This window comes from Chelonoidis abingdonii, chromosome 5, assembly GCF_003597395.2.
Source record: "Chelonoidis abingdonii isolate Lonesome George chromosome 5, CheloAbing_2.0, whole genome shotgun sequence".
In the NCBI taxonomy this organism is placed as follows: Eukaryota; Metazoa; Chordata; order Testudines; family Testudinidae; genus Chelonoidis; species Chelonoidis abingdonii.
The window spans coordinates 100,732,719-100,750,664 of NC_133773.1; the positions used below are offsets into that span (position 1 = coordinate 100,732,719).

The 17,946-nt window shown below is 41.2% G+C and overlaps 1 protein-coding gene across 1 annotated transcript in view; it reads left to right on the top strand.

Annotated features, from left to right (window-relative positions):
* Window positions 1–17,946, top strand: part of PDS5A (PDS5 cohesin associated factor A) — a 187,266-nt gene that overhangs the window by 143,651 nt on the left and 25,669 nt on the right. Inside the window, exons 18-25 of the mRNA XM_075066510.1 lie at window positions 2,011–2,171; window positions 5,960–6,083; window positions 7,561–7,719; window positions 10,237–10,305; window positions 13,983–14,119; window positions 15,982–16,105; window positions 16,375–16,579; window positions 17,103–17,217. Coding sequence (XP_074922611.1) covers window positions 2,011–2,171; window positions 5,960–6,083; window positions 7,561–7,719; window positions 10,237–10,305; window positions 13,983–14,119; window positions 15,982–16,105; window positions 16,375–16,579; window positions 17,103–17,217 — 1,094 coding nt within the window. The remainder of the gene's footprint in view (window positions 1–2,010; window positions 2,172–5,959; window positions 6,084–7,560; window positions 7,720–10,236; window positions 10,306–13,982; window positions 14,120–15,981; window positions 16,106–16,374; window positions 16,580–17,102; window positions 17,218–17,946) is intronic.

The following is a 17,946-nucleotide window of genomic DNA, read 5'->3' on the forward strand; positions in this document are numbered from 1 at the left end:
CTCCGACCCCACCGCCTAGGTAAGGCTTGGGAATCACCTAACTGGAATGGATATGAGCAAGCACTCGAAGAAGAAAAGACGGTTAATCACCTTTGTAACTGTTGTTCTTCGAGATGTGTTGCTCATATCCATTGCACACCCGCCCTCCTTCCCCACTGTCGGAGTAGCCAGCAAGAAGGAACTGAGGAGCGGATGGGTCGGCAGGGGTATATATTTGGTGCCCTAGCGGCGACCCGCCGGGTGTTGCTAGGGTAAAAATCTTCCGACGAGCGTGAACGCGGCATGCATACACCTAATTGGAATGGATATGAGCAACACATCTCGAAGAACAGTTACAACGGTGAGTAACCGTCTTTTTCTTGCCTCTGTGGTAAGATATTCTTTCAAAGAATGTCTTCACATCTGATGTCTGTATGTGTGTAAAAACAACTAGGAGCCCGCTGGGTAAAAAATCCCACTTCTTCAGATACATGGAGTGAAAATTACAGATGCGGGCATAAATATACTGACACATGAAGAGAAAGGAGTTATCTTACAAGTGGAGAACTAGTATTGACAGGGCCAATTCAATCAGGGTGGATGTGGTCCATTCCCATAATTGATGAGGCGGTCTCAATACCAAGAGAGGGAAAATTGCTTTTGTAGTGAGCCAGCCACTCCCAGTCCCTATTCAAGCCCAAATTAATGGTGTTAAATTTGCAAATGAATTGTAGCTCAACAGTTTCTCTTTGAAGTCTGTTTTTGAAGTCTTTTTGTTGAAGAATGGCTACTTTTAAATCTGTTATAGCATATCCAAGGAGATTGAAGTGTTCTCCTACTGGCTTTTGTATGTTACCATTCCTGATGTCTGATTTGTATCCATTTATTCTTTTATGTAGAGACTGCCCGGTTTGGTCAATGTACATGGCAGAGGGGGATTGCTGGCCCATGATGGCATATGTCACATTAGTAGATGTTCAGGTGAATGAGCCCCTGATGGTGTGGCTCACATGGTTGGGTCCTCTGATGGTATCACTAGAGTACATATAGGGACAGAGTAGGCAGCAGGGTTTGTTACAGGGATTGGTTCCTGCGTTAGTGTTTCTGTGGTGTGGTATGGTGTGTAGTTGCTGGTGAGCTTCAGGTTGGGGGGCTGTCTGTAAGTAAGGACAGTAAGAGATCTGTGAGAGTGAGAGATCATTTTCCAGAATAGGTTTTAGATCGTTGATGTGCTGGAGAGGTTTTAGGTGGGGGCTGTACGTGATGGCCAGTGATGTTGTTTTCCTTGTTGGGCCTGTCCTGTAGTATATGTGTGTGGTGTGCAATTCTTATCCTGGAAGCCCAGCTCAAATTAATCCAAAGGTATACAGTATTTGCATCCTGTTGGACATCCATTTGACTATTTTCCCCCTTCCTAACACATTTTTTCTGAATTCCTGTATTCTTAGAGTAGTTTTGCCTTGTGATAGCTACTTGTTCTCCCTGTGACCAGCTTTGAATCTCTGCAGGCTTGGAAAAAAATTATTAGCTAGGGTAATTCCTTCAGAAGATGTGCTTGAATGTTTGTAATTTAGATTAAAATGGCACTATAAGTCTTTTAGTTATATGTTATTTTTATATATATATATATAAATCCCTCAAAATGGGTCAATTTTTTTTTTTTACTCAGTTATCTAAGATTCTGGAGAAATTATGCTTTTGAGATTTCTCAAAATGAGGGGAAAGTGTTGCTTACGTAGGTTGAGCTATAAACAAGTTTTAAGTATTATAATAATTTCTTAAATAAATATGTTCAAATATTTAAAAATCCAAATTTTTTTAAAAAGTAATGGATGGGGACCCCTGAAAAACAAAATGGTAATGTATTTTAAGATGCATCTTAAGATGTGTTACAAGAAGCACCTTACATGAAATGGCATAAACATGCTACTGTTATTTCTCATAAAGAAACATAAGTGGAAATCATTTTGTTTGTTGGTAATCCATTATGCATGTGCAAAAACATTTTTTGGTTTTGCTATGTATCTACAGGTTTTGTCTTTCACACATCCTACCTCGTTCCACTCTGCAGAGACATATGAGTCTCTCCTTCAGTGCCTCAGGATGGAAGATGATAAGGTAGCTGAGGCAGCTATTCAGATTTTCAGAAACACAGGCCACAAAATAGAAACAGACCTGCCGCAGATAAGATCGTGAGTGTATTTCTTCACATACTGGTAGTGCCTTTAACACTTAAAAGTCTGTCCCCTCCTTTAACATATTCACCGTGTTGCTACTAAAATAATCTTCCTTTCCTGTTGCTGTAAATGTGTATGCCTTTTTACCCCATCACCTTGATCCCTTCACCGGTTCCCTGTCTCTTTTCACATTTAAACTCCGGGTCCTCACTTTATTTTTATGTATTTGTTGTAGGTTTAATATAAATACATTATTTAAAAAATCTCCTTAAAATACACACTTAAAAAGCAGGATCTAGTTTACCTCCCATTTTAAAATACCAGCAACAACAAAGATATCATAAAGATTTAATTTAATCCCCCAACGTTATTTCTACCCAATGCTTTCCTTTATGCAGCCTCTCCCATTTTTTTTGAGAAATGGAGAAAAGATGACCCCGAAGGTTAAAAACTCTGGTTATTATGGACCAAGTTGGAAACCGCTTCCAAAAATATGGGATAGTCTAACAAAAACAATGAGGAGTCCAGTGGCACCTTAAAGACTAACAAATTTATTTGGGCATAAGCTTTCATGGGTAAAAAAAACATTTCTTCAACACAGAACCCCTGCTGTCTGTCAGTCGTGGGTTCCATCTCAAGTGCTTCTACTAACTATAACTGCCTCGAGACATGAGGGGAAAGAGAGGCAATTTGTTCAGCAGTTTTCAAGCTGTTTAGGGCTCTGTAAATCAAAACCAACACCTAAAATCAGTCTGGAAATCAGTAGGCAGCCAGTGCAGATTATAAGGCAGGGGTCGGCAACCTTTCAGAAGTAGTGTGCCAAGTCTTCATTTATTCACTCTAATTTAAGGTTTCATGTGCCAGTGATACATTTTAACATTTTTAGAAGGTCTCTCTCTGTAAGTCTATAATATATAACTAAACTATTATTGTATGTAAAGTAAATAAGATTTTAAAAATGTTTAAGAAGCTTAATTTAAAATTAAATTAAAATGCAGAGTCCCCAGACCGGTGGCTAGGACCCGGGCAGTGTGACTGCCACTGAAAATCAGCTTGCATGCCGCCTTTGGCACACTTGCCATAGGTTGCCTACCCCTGGCATAAGGCATAGGTTTTGTGTGCTTGTGGGAAGAAACACTGTCTCGTACTCTAGCTGCCAAATTCTGCTGTGGGGAAAGCGAGGGGCCTGAAATAAGGTATGCTAGCGTAAACTGCTAGCATAAACTTCATCCACGCTAGGCGTGCTTTGCCAGTATAGTATACCAGTATAGCTATACTGACAAACTGCTCCTAGTATAGACCTGACCTCAGGGTTTGACACCTCCAGAACATGCTGTGCTCCCGTTGAGGCAGATAGCTATGACCTGAATTTGAGCAATTTTATCTGACATGAAGAAATTCCTTCTACTGGAGATACTTGATTCATCAGCTGAGCAAAAAATTCCTCAGATTAACCAAGCAAATTAAACAAGATTTTGCAGATACGATGGTGGAAGCAAAGAACCATTTCTTTGCCTCTCTCGCAACCACAAGATAGGAGTTTTAAAAATCTTTGTTCCAATCTGTCAGATTTGAGTCTAGATTAGCATCATTGCCATCCTGGCCTTCTTCTCTTTTGCTTTGGTTGTTGCAAGCCCTCTATAAATCAAGATGACCTGTGAGGCAGAAACTATGGAAAAGAGTCGCAGAGGGCACTTCTTTGATGATTGAGGACCAGAGTATTACAATAATTCACCAGTCCATCAATAGTCTTTCTGAGGAAAGGAGTTCTCCCTCAGACCCTTTTGGAACTCCTCAGGTCCCTCTAGTTCAGTAGTTCTCAAACTTTTTTGTACTGGTGACCCCTTTTACATAGTAAGCCTCTGAGTGCGACCCCCCCATATAAATTAAAAACACTTTTTTATATATTTAACACCATTATAAATGCTGGATGCAAAGCGCAGTTTCGGGTGGAGGCTGGCAGCTCGTAACCCCCCCATCTAATAACCTCATGACCCCTAGGGGTCCCAACCCCCAGTTTGAGAACCACTGTTCTAGTTTCTGAGAGAAGACTATCAAAACAGGTCCCTAATCCAGACAAGGGAGGTGCGCCCCAGCTCAAAATCAAATGAGCCAAAGATCAGTCTGTGACATGGGGATAACGGTGAGAATCTCCACCTCCACTACAATCCTAAACACCAGACTAAGTATATGCATAACTAAAATTTGTGCCCGGAACTGTCTGGGATAGCTTCATGAAATTCTGGCTTTTTCAGATGACTGATTGTCTTTGTGGATGTTAAAGTTACCAGGCACTATTGGCTTTGACCACTCCAGTGCCACCATAGTCAGGAACCTCAGCAGATCCCAAAAGGACTTCATTGTACAATGGATGATTGATATGCAAGGTATCTCTGGACTCACACATAAGGTGGAGCTAACTTACCCCCTGCTAAGTCCCTCATTCTCATCAGAGAGAGTAGAATCCTATTTCTCATGTGGCTACAGAAAAAGGCAAAGGACTCTTTACCCACCTCCACGGCATTGTCACCTTTGCCACATACCAAACACACACAGTACGCACACATTTTCAATCTATGTCATCAGCAAATAGCATGCTCCCTGACCCCAGAGTCTCGGCTGGCCGGGGTGCCTAGGGTTTCCCCTAGAGCTCCTGCTTGTGAAGATTGGGTTGGGGCCACAATGGCAAGAGTCACTTTCAAGGCACTGCATGGCCCTTTTCTGGATTCAACTCTACTCCTCGTATTGTGCTCTATGCTCTGCCTACTCTTCTCACCTTGATGTTCTCTTTGTTTCCTTCTCCCACTCATTTTTGTGCCCTGGTTTCGTGCTGCTCTTTGTGTGGAATGACCTCCCTTTGACAGTGCATGTTGTCCTCAGTCTCAACTTTAAAATCTTTACTCAGAGCCCACTACTTTTATCTAGCTGTACACAACCAACCTCTAATCAACATGTATTTCAGAACTTCATTTGTTGCAATACTAGTCTGTCCCTTTTTTCATCTATTCACTGTTGTTTCCAAAGATTATATGATTTCTATTGTAAATTTTTTGTGGCAGAGATAGGGTCTCTATTTTCTGTAAAGCACAATATGAAGTTATGACTCTATATCAATATTTAAATAGCATTTTTCTAAGACCACTGATAATTTCAGTACTATCACAAGAGAGTACGGCCATCTGATACATTCTTCTTGGAAATCTGGTGTAAACCCCATTTATATTGGTGAGCTCACAATTAATTTCAATCCTGCACTATCATGTTTCCTTAGTCACGTAATTAAACCTACCATGGAAGACTTAGCTACTTAAGAGAGAGTCATTCATACACACATCTGTAAATCACCAGCTTGGAATACTCTGCTCACATTGTTAACATACTTTAGCATTCTTCCAGTTTTCCTGCTTTAAGGGGAAAAAACAAACCTGAGACTTCATTGTTCCAGCTCTGAACACTGCTTCAATCTGTTCTTGCTACCTCTGCTTCTGTAGAGAGTGTATGGACTTCATTAGTGAAAAGTGAATGGCAAATAATCTGTTTACTGGTGAAGTATATTGTGCCTTACAATAAACTTTCCTTTTTTAACATATGATTCAATTTCTAGATGAGAGTCAGTTGTTTACATGCATTTGTCTCATTATTATCCTTTCTGAACAGCTTTCAAAAGACAGCTTGATGCTGAAGATTTTCATTTTGTGATCAGGGACCTGCACTGGGGAAGAGTTCAACCAGCAAATATTACTGGAATTAATGTTTTGTTCGTTGTAAATATTTTATTTTGAAATATTGTTTAATTTTTCCAGGACATTAATTCCTATTTTGCATCAGAAAGCAAAGAGAGGTACTCCTCACCAAGCAAAACAGGCTGTCCATTGTATACATGCCATTTTCTCAAATAAAGAAGTGCAACTTGCGCAGATCTTTGAGGTATGTTTGCCAAATGTGGTATAATGTTTTTATGGATTTGGTTAAATAAATTTGCGTCTCTTCACTTTTAAAGTTGCAATTAAGAAAACTAACTTCTTGATTGCCGTAGAATCCATGCATAATTCAGGATCTGAAAGACTCAATTGAACCCTTAGTGCTGGAACTCTGTGCTTAAGCTGTTTCTAGTAATACTTAAGAGAGAGTGCAAATACATGCTCTTCCCCTACCCCCAGTGACACTGTCTGGACACTGAGTAACACTTCTAGCATACACAGAGAAAATATCCCTTCTCAGTATTCTGGCAGCTCTTATGATGAAAGGGAAATGCGTGTCACTTATGCTTTGATAGAAGGCTCTGGTCACAGATGTTTTCTAGGTTTGCCTCCTAATGCTCTCCACCTAATTGTGGTCAGGCTAGTTACTCCTGTTCACAGTGTAACTGGATTAATGTTAAAATATTAAATTTTCGTATAGCTGAGTTATCTGATTTTTTTGATCTTTAGCCACTGCACAAGGCCACCCATCCTAAAAATAGCTAATATGTTCAATGTCTGAGTAGTAGTTCTACTGAAAAGGTTAGAATAGAATGGAATCATTTGTGTCTTGTGTAGTCCAGCTTGCTAACAAGGTGTGTTCTATATGAACTGTAACATCTAAACAAGTAGACTAATTTACAGGAGTGCTGAGCTTCTATTTACTAGTTTGAGATCTTCGGTCCTCTAGAAAATGAAGCTACTTAATTAGACACGACTTCTGGTACCAGTATTTGAAAATTTGGGCCTAAAAGAATGTTACTGAGTCATTTCACTTGGGATGCTATGAAAAATTCTATTCCTGATCTGACATTCACAGTAACTCACAAAACTTCCACTGAGTTGCAAGAAATGCAGAATCAGGTCTTGTCTATACAGGAACACTCAGGAAAGTTAACCTGAATTAACTAATGACTATTTAAGCTGCATTAAACCCATGTGGACGCTCTTATTCAGAATTGAAATATGCTTAATTTGGTTTAGCTTAACACACCAAAGATAAATTGAAATAAGGACGTTTTAATTCTGAAAGAGCATGTCCACGTGGGTTTACAGTGGTTTAACTACTGCACTTTCAGGTCACATCTAGAGTTAATTCAGATTAATTTTCCTGAGTGTCCCTGTGTATACAAGCTCTCAGGTCCCTCATTAGTGTAAAACAAAACAAAACAAAAAAACAAACAAAAAAGGCTAATCTTTTATCACTAGTATAATTTCACACACCATAATTCTGTAATTAAGATAGCTATTTTCACTGTCTTGTAAATTACAGCAGGAAATGTTTTATAGACAAAAAATTGTCTTGGTTTCATGAAATGTCATTTGGGAGGCAAGTGCAGTTAATCCGCAGGCCAGTAATGAAATAAATTAGTTCATTAAGCTGTTCAGGCATTCACACTCAACAATTTATCATTCATTTTGAATGGAAATTTTTCTTCCTCCAGCCTCTTAGTAGAAGTTTGAATGCTGATGTTCCAGAGCAACTTATAACTCCATTAGTCTCTTTGGGCCACATTTCTATGTTAGCTCCAGACCAGTTTGCTTCTCCAATGAAATCTGTGGTTGCAAATTTTATCGTGAAAGATCTCCTCATGAATGATAGGGTAAGATTAATTTTTTAAGTCCTTTTCTGTTTTTCTTATGATTGAGTCTCTGTAGGCCATTCAGCTGTTAAGTTTTTGTAATTAGGCCAATTAACTCTTAATGTTCACTAAGGGTATGTCTACACTACGAAATTAGGTCAATTTAATAGAAGTCGATTTTTTAGAAATCAGTTTGATACAGTCGATTGTGTGTGTCCCCACTAAGCGCATTAAGTCGGCGGTGTGCATCCACAGTACCGAGGCTAGCGTCGACTTTCGGAGCCTTGCACTGTAGTAGCTATCCCACAGTTCCCGCAGTCTCTGCTGCCTATTGGAATTCTGAGTTGAGCTCCCAGTGCCTGATGGGGCAAAAACATTGTTGCGGTGGTTCTGGGTACATGTCATCTGGCCTCCTCCCTCCGTGAAAGCAGTAGCAAAAAATCGTTTCTCACCTTTTTTCCTGGGTTACTCATGCAGACGACATACCACGGCAAGCATGGAGCCCGCTCAGCTCACTGTTACTGTATGTCTCCTAGGTGCTGCTGGCAGACGCAGTACTGCAGTGCTACACAGCAGCATCCCCTTGCCTTTCCTTGCGGACGGCAGACAGTACAATACAACTGCTTGCCGTTGTCGTCATCCCGTGGGTGCTCCTGGCCGACCTAGGTTAGGTTGGTCGTGGGATCCTGGGCAGACATGGGTGTTCCTGGCCGGCCTCGGTGAGGTCGGTCAGGGACGCCTGGACAAAAATGAGAATGACTCCAGATCATTCTCTTCTTTAAATTTTGTCTAATGGAGATTCAGTCCTGCCTGGAATATCATGCCAGCTGGAGGCTTCTGCCTCAGGCTGCTCTCCCAGTTGGCAGCACCGCACGGTCGCACCTACCCCTTGCTCCCATGGCTCATGAAGCCTGGACAGTAGTAAGGAGTAGTTCAACTATAGGGTGAGCAAGTTCATAACGGTGATAGAATGTGCCTTTGGACGTTTAAAAGTTTGCTGGCGTAGTTTACTGACTCAGTTAAACCTCAGCGAAACCAATATTCCCATCATTATTACTGCTTGCTGTGTGCTCCACAATATCTGTGAGAGTAAGGGGGAGACGTTTATGGCAGAGTGGGAGGTTGAGGAAAATCGCCTGTCTGCTGATTACGTGCAGCCAGACACTAGGGTGGTTAGAAGAGCACAGCACGGTGCACTGTGCATCAGAGAAGCTTTAAAAACCAATTTCATGACTGGACAGGCTATGGTGTGAAAGTTCTGGTTGTTTCTCCTTGATGAAAACTTGCCCCCTTGGTTCACTTTACTTCCCTGTAAGCCAACCGCCCTCCACTCCCCCCTTTGATCTCCACTTGCAGAGGCATTGAAGTCATTTTTGTTTCAGATTCATGCATTCTTTATTAATTTGTCACACAAATGAGGGGATAACTGCCAAGGTAGCCTGGGAGGGGTGGGGGAGGAGGGAAGCACAGGGGTGGGTAGTTGTAGGGCACCCCCTAGAATGGCATGCAGCTCATCATAGAAGCAGCATGTCTGGGGTTCTGACCTGGAGCAGCCATTTGCGTCTCTGGTTCTTTGGTAGGCTTCACACGGCACTGGTGCAGGTCCCCATTATACCTCTGTCCTTCATTCTCTTGGAGATTTTTTCAAATATTCTGGCATTTTGTCTTTTGAAACAGAGTTCGAATAGCATGGATTCATTTCCCCATAGAGCGATCAGATGCAGTACCTCCTGTTCGGTCCATGCTGGAGCTCTTTTGCGATTCTGGGACTCTATGGTCACCTGTGCTAATCAGCTCGCTCCGCTGGCCAAACAGAAAATGAAATTCAAAAGTTCTCAGGCTTTTTCCTGTCTACCTGGCCAGCGCATCTGAGCTGAGAGTGCTGTCCAGAGCGGTCACAATGGAGCACTCTGGGATAGCTCCCAGAGGCCAATACTGTCGAATTGTGTCCACACTGCCTCAAATTCGACCCAGGGGGGTCAATTTCAGCACTAATCCCCTCGTCGAGGAGGTGTAGAGAAATCGATTTTAAGAGCCCTTTAAGTCGACAAAAATAGCTTCATCATGTGGACGGGTACACAGTTAAATCGATCGAGCGCTGCTAAATTCGACCTAAACTCGTAGTTTAGACCATGGCTAAGGATACTTCTACGCTGCCCAAAAAACCTGCCACACCAAGTCTCTGAGTCGCGGGGTTCAGACTGTGGGTCTAAAAATAGTAATGTAGACTTTCCCACTCAGTCTGGAGCCCGGACTCCGAAACCCAGCAAGAGGGGAGGATCTTGGAGCCTGGGCTCCAGCCTGAGCAGCAATGTTTTAGCCCCGCAGTTCAATCCCCATGAGGCCAGGGCTCTAACACTTGGTGCTATGGGTTTTTCTTTGCAGTATAGTCATATCCTAAATGTCTAATATGTTGATATCATATCATGCCAAAAGATGGTACATATGGTAGTTAATCTAATCTTTACAGGCTTTGTTTTAATTTTTTACATGTTTTTGTTTGTGAATCCATCTTTAAACTTGTATAAATATCTGTAGTCAACAGGTGAGAAAAATGGGAAATTGTGGTCCCCAGATGAAGAAGTTTCCCCAGAGGTTCTAGCAAAGGTGAATATATTTTTTTTTGTATTAAGATATGCACGATATTTGAAATAAGAGTTTAGTTACTTGATAGCATATCACAGACATCTCTAAACACTACCAATAGAGAATGTTAAAAGAAATATTACCAACTAATTTTGGTTATAGTTGTCTTTTAGAATAGCCTAAAAACGTATTAAATAGCTTAATTTCTGCTAAACTAAAATTGAGAGAGAGAGAAGGTGGGGGAGGTCATATCTTTTATTGGACCAACTTCCGTTGGTCAGAGAGGGACAAGCTTTCAAGCTCAACAGAGCTCTTCTTGAGGTCTGGGAAAGGTACTATGATTGTCACAACTAAATAGAAGGTCAAACAGATAGTTTAGCATAAGTAGTTAGCACATATTCTAAGGCAGGGATAGTCAATAGGCAGACCATGGTCCAAATCCGGACTGCCAGATGTTTTTCACTGGACCGCAGGGGCAGAGGCGATGCGTGGTCACATCCTTTCCCCCCATTTCTCTTGATGCCAGTGGAGGGTATGCCCAGAAGCTAGGAGGCAACACCTGCCCCTGGCAGCAGTGCTCTCCATCAGGAGGGAAGGCGAAACAGTCTCATGTTGAGACAAGGAGGAGGAAGAGCTTAGGCAGCTGCCCTGCTGCTTCCTCCCCCACCCCATGCTGCAGGGATACATGGAGAGTGCTGCTGTCAGGGGAAATGCTACTTCCGTGCAGTCCCTGGAGTCTCCCTCCCTCCTAGCAGTCCTCAGAGCCTTCTCCAGCCCCCTCATCCACCCACTTCCCCGCTCTAATCAGCCTCTTTCCCTGCCCAGTCCACCTCCGATCACCCACTTCTGCCACATCGCAGCTTCCCCTCATCTCACCAGGGCTGTTATTTGGAATCTCCTTGGTCCCTCCCGCTACCCGGAGCCTCCTTCCTGCCCCTCTGCTATCTCAGCCCCCAAAGGGGCATTGCACCGCTAGCTGGATCATAGTCCAACAGCTTCACCCCCTGGCTCTGAGCTCAAAAATACTCACACACACTCACATCCTACTTTGCTGCCCAGATCTCAGCCCATGCCTATTCCTCTTCCCCCGTCCCATCTCTGCTGGTTGACTCAAATGGGGACAAAGAGAAACGTTTGCAGGGGACAAATAGCAATTCCAGGTGGCTCCAGCCAGCCCCGTGCATCCCAATTTCAGTTTAAGAAAATAAGGTCACCTAACTCTGAGCAGGGTGGGTAGGAGCTTGGGGAGACAATTGGGGAGTTTGGGAAGGGAAGCTGGGGGAGGAGGTGAGCTTGGCCTTGATTATACGTTGACCAAGAAATTTGGACCTTGACAAAAAACAGACTACTCCTGTTATAAGGGACCATTCAAAGTGAAGGGACCCATTAACACCTCTGTAGTCATAGGGCATAAAGGCGGGGAGAGGACTTGGGGCTCTGAACTTTAGCCACCAAGTGGGGCTTGGGGCTTCAGGCACTGGGGGTGAGGTGGAGTTTGGTGATCTGGCTTCAGCTACGGGGCGGGAGGGAGGTGGGCCTTGGTACACCAGGCTTCAGCCCTGCAGGGTGCACTGGGACTCAAAGCTTTAGCCCGGGGGGGGGGGGGAGTGCTGGGGCTTGGGGTTCCCCGTGGCTCTGCTCCTGGTTTCAAGCACCAGGGCTCGGGGCTTCAGGCATTAGCTCCATAGTTAGCACCAGTGCTCTGGGCTTCAGCCCCACGGCTCTGGTTTCAGCCTCACAAGGGGTGCCAGGACTCAGGGCATTAGTCCTGGGGTGAGCGCTGGGGTTCTGGGCTTTCTATGGCTCTGCTCCTAGGTTCAGCCCTGCGGGGCACCAGGGCTTAGGGTGCTGGCTTCAGCCCCACAGGGAGTGCTGGGACTTGGGGCTCCAGTCTTCAGCCCCTCCGGTTGCTCTGGGACTTGGGTATCAGGGCTTCAGCCAGCAGGGAGCACTGAGGCTATGGTTTCAGCTGGGACTTGGGGCTTTAGACCTAAGGTGAATGCTGGGGTTTGGGGCTCCCCGCTTCTCCGCTTCCAGTTTCAGCCCCGGAGGTGCACCGGGGCTCAGGAGGCCAAGCTTCAGCTGTGGAGCCCTGTGGCCCCCTGAAACTGGCCCATGTTTCCCTGGTTGAGAACTGCTGTCTTGGAATATGTGCTAGCTACTTAGGCTAAACTATCTGTTTTATCTTGTATTTAGCTATGACCTGAGTACCTTTCACAAACCAGAAGAAGAGCTTTGTGTAGCTCAAAAGCTTGTCTCTCTCACCAACAAAAGTTGGTCCAATAAAAAGAGATTTCCTCACCCACTTGTCACTCTAATATCCTGGGACTGACACAGCTAGAACAACGCTTCTTAAAACTAAAACTTTTTAACTGCTTATTGTATTGTAGCTTATGTGGCCATAGAAATAGACACTATTGCAATGTCATTGGGAATTGTGCGGTTAGGTGTCCTGTCCTGTCTTCTGGGTATTCAGTATTCTGAATGTTAAGCTTTACTTTGTTTTATGCAGAGATTCAAATTACTAGTTCTTCTGGTTCTGAAGGTATCCTGTAAACTGATGCACTGTCATATTACTGAATCTATAGACAGACCAAGCTGAAATAACAACAGTGTGTGATGAACTCCTTTCACCCATCTTTACAGGAAATTTAGTGTGAACCTAATTATGTCTAAGGTTAAGATTCTGTCATGGGTATTTGTAATAAGTCAGGGACATGTGGGTAATAAAAAAATGCACAGAAGCCCACGACCAGTCAACTTTTACTAAAAATACCTGGGAGGGGGAGAGAGACTAACAGTCGGAGCACTGCTTGGGGCTGACCTCTGGCAGCTGCTTCCGTGGCAGGGGCTCGCTGCTGCTGCTTCAACCATGGGACTGACCACTGCTCCGACGGCACCAGGCCTGACTGCTGCTCCAGCCCTGCCATTGTGAAAGAAGTCCCAGAAGGTTATGGAATCCATGAGCTCTCTGACAGAATCATAGTTTTAATTATGACCATTTCAGAGGTGAATGTCTGGTTAATGGATAGCAACTTTTTTACTGGTAGACTTTTTTGAGGTATAGGAAGTCCCTACATCTACCCCACCTCTGTATCTATGATATTTTCCATTTTCCTTTAGTAAAATATAATCTATATTCATCTGATTTCTTCTACTCTTTTATAGGATTGTCTTCTTTTTGCTGCTGCTATCAAATATTCAGTAGAATCATCCAGAAACCATTTTGCACCTTTTCATTTATTTCCCCTCAACTTCTGTATCAAGTTCAACCTTTTCATCTTCACCTCCAAGGCTTTGGAAATTTCTCCCAATGTCTATAGAACATCTCTCCTTTCTTACTATTCCACTTCAAAGTCTCTTTGCTTATCCCAATCCCCTTGTCTGTCTTCTCTCTCTATATCCTTCTCTCAGCTTATTTTTTCTTCCTAACTGCATCCCCATCCCAATATGCCATGTGTTTATCCATTCTTTGCTTAAATACCTGCTTCTAAAACTCTTTTTCAAGCAAGGAACTACATCCACTTTTCCAGATGAATAAAAAGTTTACTACTTCATTCTTTTCCTTTTTAAAGTCTGCATTTTATTGAGCAGTAGCCTATTCAGATTATAATTTGATTACAGTAGATTTTGGTGTTTTATTTACCTTAGTAGCTATTAAAATTATCAATTTGTTCTCATGTGTTCATCTTTAATAGGTGCAAGCAATTAAACTTTTGGTACGCTGGCTCTTGGGTATGAAAAACAACCAGTCTAAATCTGCAAATTCAACACTCCGGTTATTATCAGCTATGTTGGTCAGTGAAGGAGACTTAACAGAACAGAAGAGAATCAGGTCAAATTATGTTCTTTTCTTTTTCAGACTCTTCCATCTATTTTGTTGTAGAATTTCAGTGAATTTTAGGAATTTAAGGTTTTTTCAATAGCTGAGGAAGGATTTTTTGGCAGGATTTTACAAGGCGTGCAGAGAACAGGATAATGGGGCAATGTAAAACAGCCAGTCAGAGAGTATAATTATAGTTGCTGAATGGCATATATATAAAAAGTATGTGTGTTGCTACCCCCAATCTAAATTTAATAGCAATCTAATCGGAACCCTGTAGCCATCTTAATGCTTATTAGAAAAAGAGTAAAAGAGGTCTGGGAACGTCTTTCCATTATTAGGATTGATTGATCAGCTTTAATTTGTTTAAGACTCCGGCAGCTTCTGTTGGAGCTCCCAAGGATGGGATCGCTTCATACCTCCAATCACATAGACCATAAATGGAGAAACAGAGGAAAAGGAAGGAAAACCCTCTGGAACAAAAATATTACAGATTCCACTCTTCCAGAGTATAGGAGAGATAGGAAATGGCGTCAGTGCATGGGTTCTATCTTAATTATGATGGTTACTTCTCTGTTAAGCCAGCCTTGCAGAAATATATATTCAGACAGACAACAGCAACAAAATGCTAGTTTAACCCCCTCAGTTAATTTCAAAGCCTAAATATACATTTCTATGTACATGGTAATTTTGAGGGGCTCTCTGATACCATGATTACGTGCCTTGTATAAAAGTCTAGATGGGATAAAACCATTTGAATTCATAAATTTGGAAATCTAAGTAACAAACTACAAATGTGGTATCTTTCCTCCAGCCTAGAGGATAGCCATATGTGTACTTTTTACTGTTGCTAGAAGTTTCTGTTACAGAAGGCCCCATCTTGCCAGGAGATCTACATTGACAGACCCCCATTGACTTCAGTAGATTGGAATCCATCTTCATGATTTTTTTTTTCCCCCCAAGATCAGGACCTAAGTCATCGTCAGGAGTTTGTAGAGTGATAGGTTTGCCCTGGATCATTGCAGTCCCAAATCTTTTACAGAACTGAAGTGGAAACCAAAGACTTACAGTTTGAGCATTTGGAACATTGTATGCCTAGACATTTATAACTTTTTAATGTAGAATTTAATGTTAAATGAGAAAAAGTTGTATGTTATAGAAAACCTTTATCTGATCATTTGGTTCTGGGATTCAGAGCCACCAGTCCAGACTAACCTCTTTGATTTTTACTGAGCCCATCAATCTGCCAGTGACCAGATAATTTTATTGGGAACTCCTTCCCTTTTACGGTAGTCCAAGTCTCCACTTTCTGCTGAGAGCTTCCTCTTATTATTCAAGGGAAGAAAAGAACTGAAGGAAGTGAAAGTTGTCAGCAGGTGTGAGCAAGAACTGTTAAACTCTATAATCAACTAATATTGTTCTAGGATGAAAAGAGGAATATTTTACTTACGAGCATTATTCTTCTGGCAAGTTACAGCAAACAAGTAACTAAAACAAACCCTGGACAATATCAATAATAAGCTTGAAATACTAGATATTACACAGTGGGAAAAAATAATATAAAAATGAAACCTGCAGCGTCAGCCTTTTGGAGTCAGTATAGCAAATGATGCCATGAAAATCAAAGAAACTTAAACTAATTGATTCTTTGAACTTCTTATCAAACTGAAATAATATTTTAAGGAGAAAAGAGTCATCTTCATATGATTTCTTCCTAGCGAGGTTAGTTTAGATTAAAAGCCTAAAAATATTGCTGACAGCTGGTTTACAGAGGCTCTTATTCACAATTTTTTAATTGAGTGGGTTTGTAAAAGAAGGAAAAACATATACATAAAAAATTTGAGTATAATGGTTTTTCTTTTATGTTTTTATAGTAAATCAGATATGTCTCGTCTCCGACTGGCTGCTGGTAGTGCCATAATGAAGCTTGCACAGGAACCTTGTTACCATGAAATAATTACCCCAGAGCAGTTCCAGCTCTGTGCTCTTGTCATTAATGTAAGTAACTGCTCTTGACTTATGAAGTGATGGTTAACAAGACTATATCACATCCTCATCACAGAGCTCTTGCTGATGCTAAGATGTGATGTTTCCCTTTCTGCAGTGCAGCTTTAAAAAAAAAAAAGTTCTGAACACTTCAAATATCACATTATGTCTAGTCATCTTTTTAAAGTATGTCCCCTTGTTACCCAGTTTTAGATTTTTCTGTTATGTTTAAGGGACTCAGATTTTTGTAGTTGTACTGTTTTGTGTTTTTGCTACTACAGGATGAGTGTTACCAAGTGAGACAGATATTTGCTCAGAAGCTGCACAAGGCACTTGTGAAGTTACTGCTCCCATTGGAATACATGGCAATCTTTGCCTTGTGTGCCAAAGACCCTGTGAAAGAGAGAAGAGCACATGCCAGACAGTGTTTGCTCAAAAATATCAGTATACGAAGAGAGTATATTAAGCAGAACCCTATGGCTAATGGTGAGTACTGTGGTAAAATGTATTCAAAGTGTAAACTTTGAAGACTAAACTTTATGAGAAGCTTTTAAAAAATTAAGTAAATGATCTTGTCTAGCATTTTGTGCAAAAGTATGTTTTCATAGTGATTTTTTTTTTCTGGTTCTTATGGAGCTAGAGCAACAAATGTAATTAACTTATTTTATCTAGCAGTTCCCTTAGCCTCTTTATAAAGTATTTTTCTGTACTCTACCAATAATTATATTTTCGAATACAAATTGTTACCTTTTTAGTTAAGGTATCTGTTCAAATCAGTGTTTTTGTCTACAAAAATAAAACTGTCAAGTTCTGATTTGTTTGGTTTTTCTTTTTGTAATAAGATGAAATAGCTTTACAGTATTCTTGATGCATTAAAACTTGCAAGCTAACATGTGGATGCATCAAAACTTAGCATTGCATATTCATATAAAAACAAATTAACTGAAATTCTGGGATTCTTATTCTTTCTGCATGTATATTTAAGTTGCTTATATGTTTATTATTCCAGAAAAGCTGTTATCTCTGCTGCCTGAATATGTGGTACCATATATGATTCATTTACTGGCACACGATCCAGATTTCACAAAACCTCAGGATGTCGATCAGCTTCGTGATCTCAAAGAGTAAGTGTCAAGTCAGTCCAGAATAGTTCAGACTAGAATAAATTTTCTGTGTTTGAAAATTTGAAGATGAAGCCATCACTCTTATCAAGGAAAAGTATCATTAGAGGCATTCTATAGATCTGTTTTCTTAGAAGCGAATAGCTGTTGCTTTCATTCCAAGATCAGTTATCTGTTCAGCACGGTGTTCTGAAGGCTGAAATCGCAAAAGACGTTTCTTCACAAGTATAATAAATTAATAAATGTTTTAGGTTTTTTTAAATGAAATTGATCATTTTAGATCCACTCACTCAGACATATTTAATCTCTGGAAAATGATACAAGCACAGCCATCTTCAGTGCACAGTGCTACAGACTGTAAATAACTTTTTATGCTGCTTGAAGAATTCTGCTTTGTAGAAACTGAATGTTTTGTAATAGGACGTTGTTTGTTCTGATTCTCAGTTCTATTTCACAGTATTCTGTTTCCTAGGAGTATTTGTAGTATTCCCAAAAAAGTTGACACCATTAGAGTCATGTAATGTGCATGAAAACATTTATAATTTTTAAATACCAATTTTTTTGATTGTACATACAAAATTATTAATAATTTTACTAGGTGTCTGACACTTAAATTGAGAAAAATGATGACACTGGGAGATTGATGCTATTTCATCCTTAACTTACACAATTGTATGTGTCTATGTGTAACTTACTAGCATGTTATGTTAGGATCACCCATTACCCTGAAAT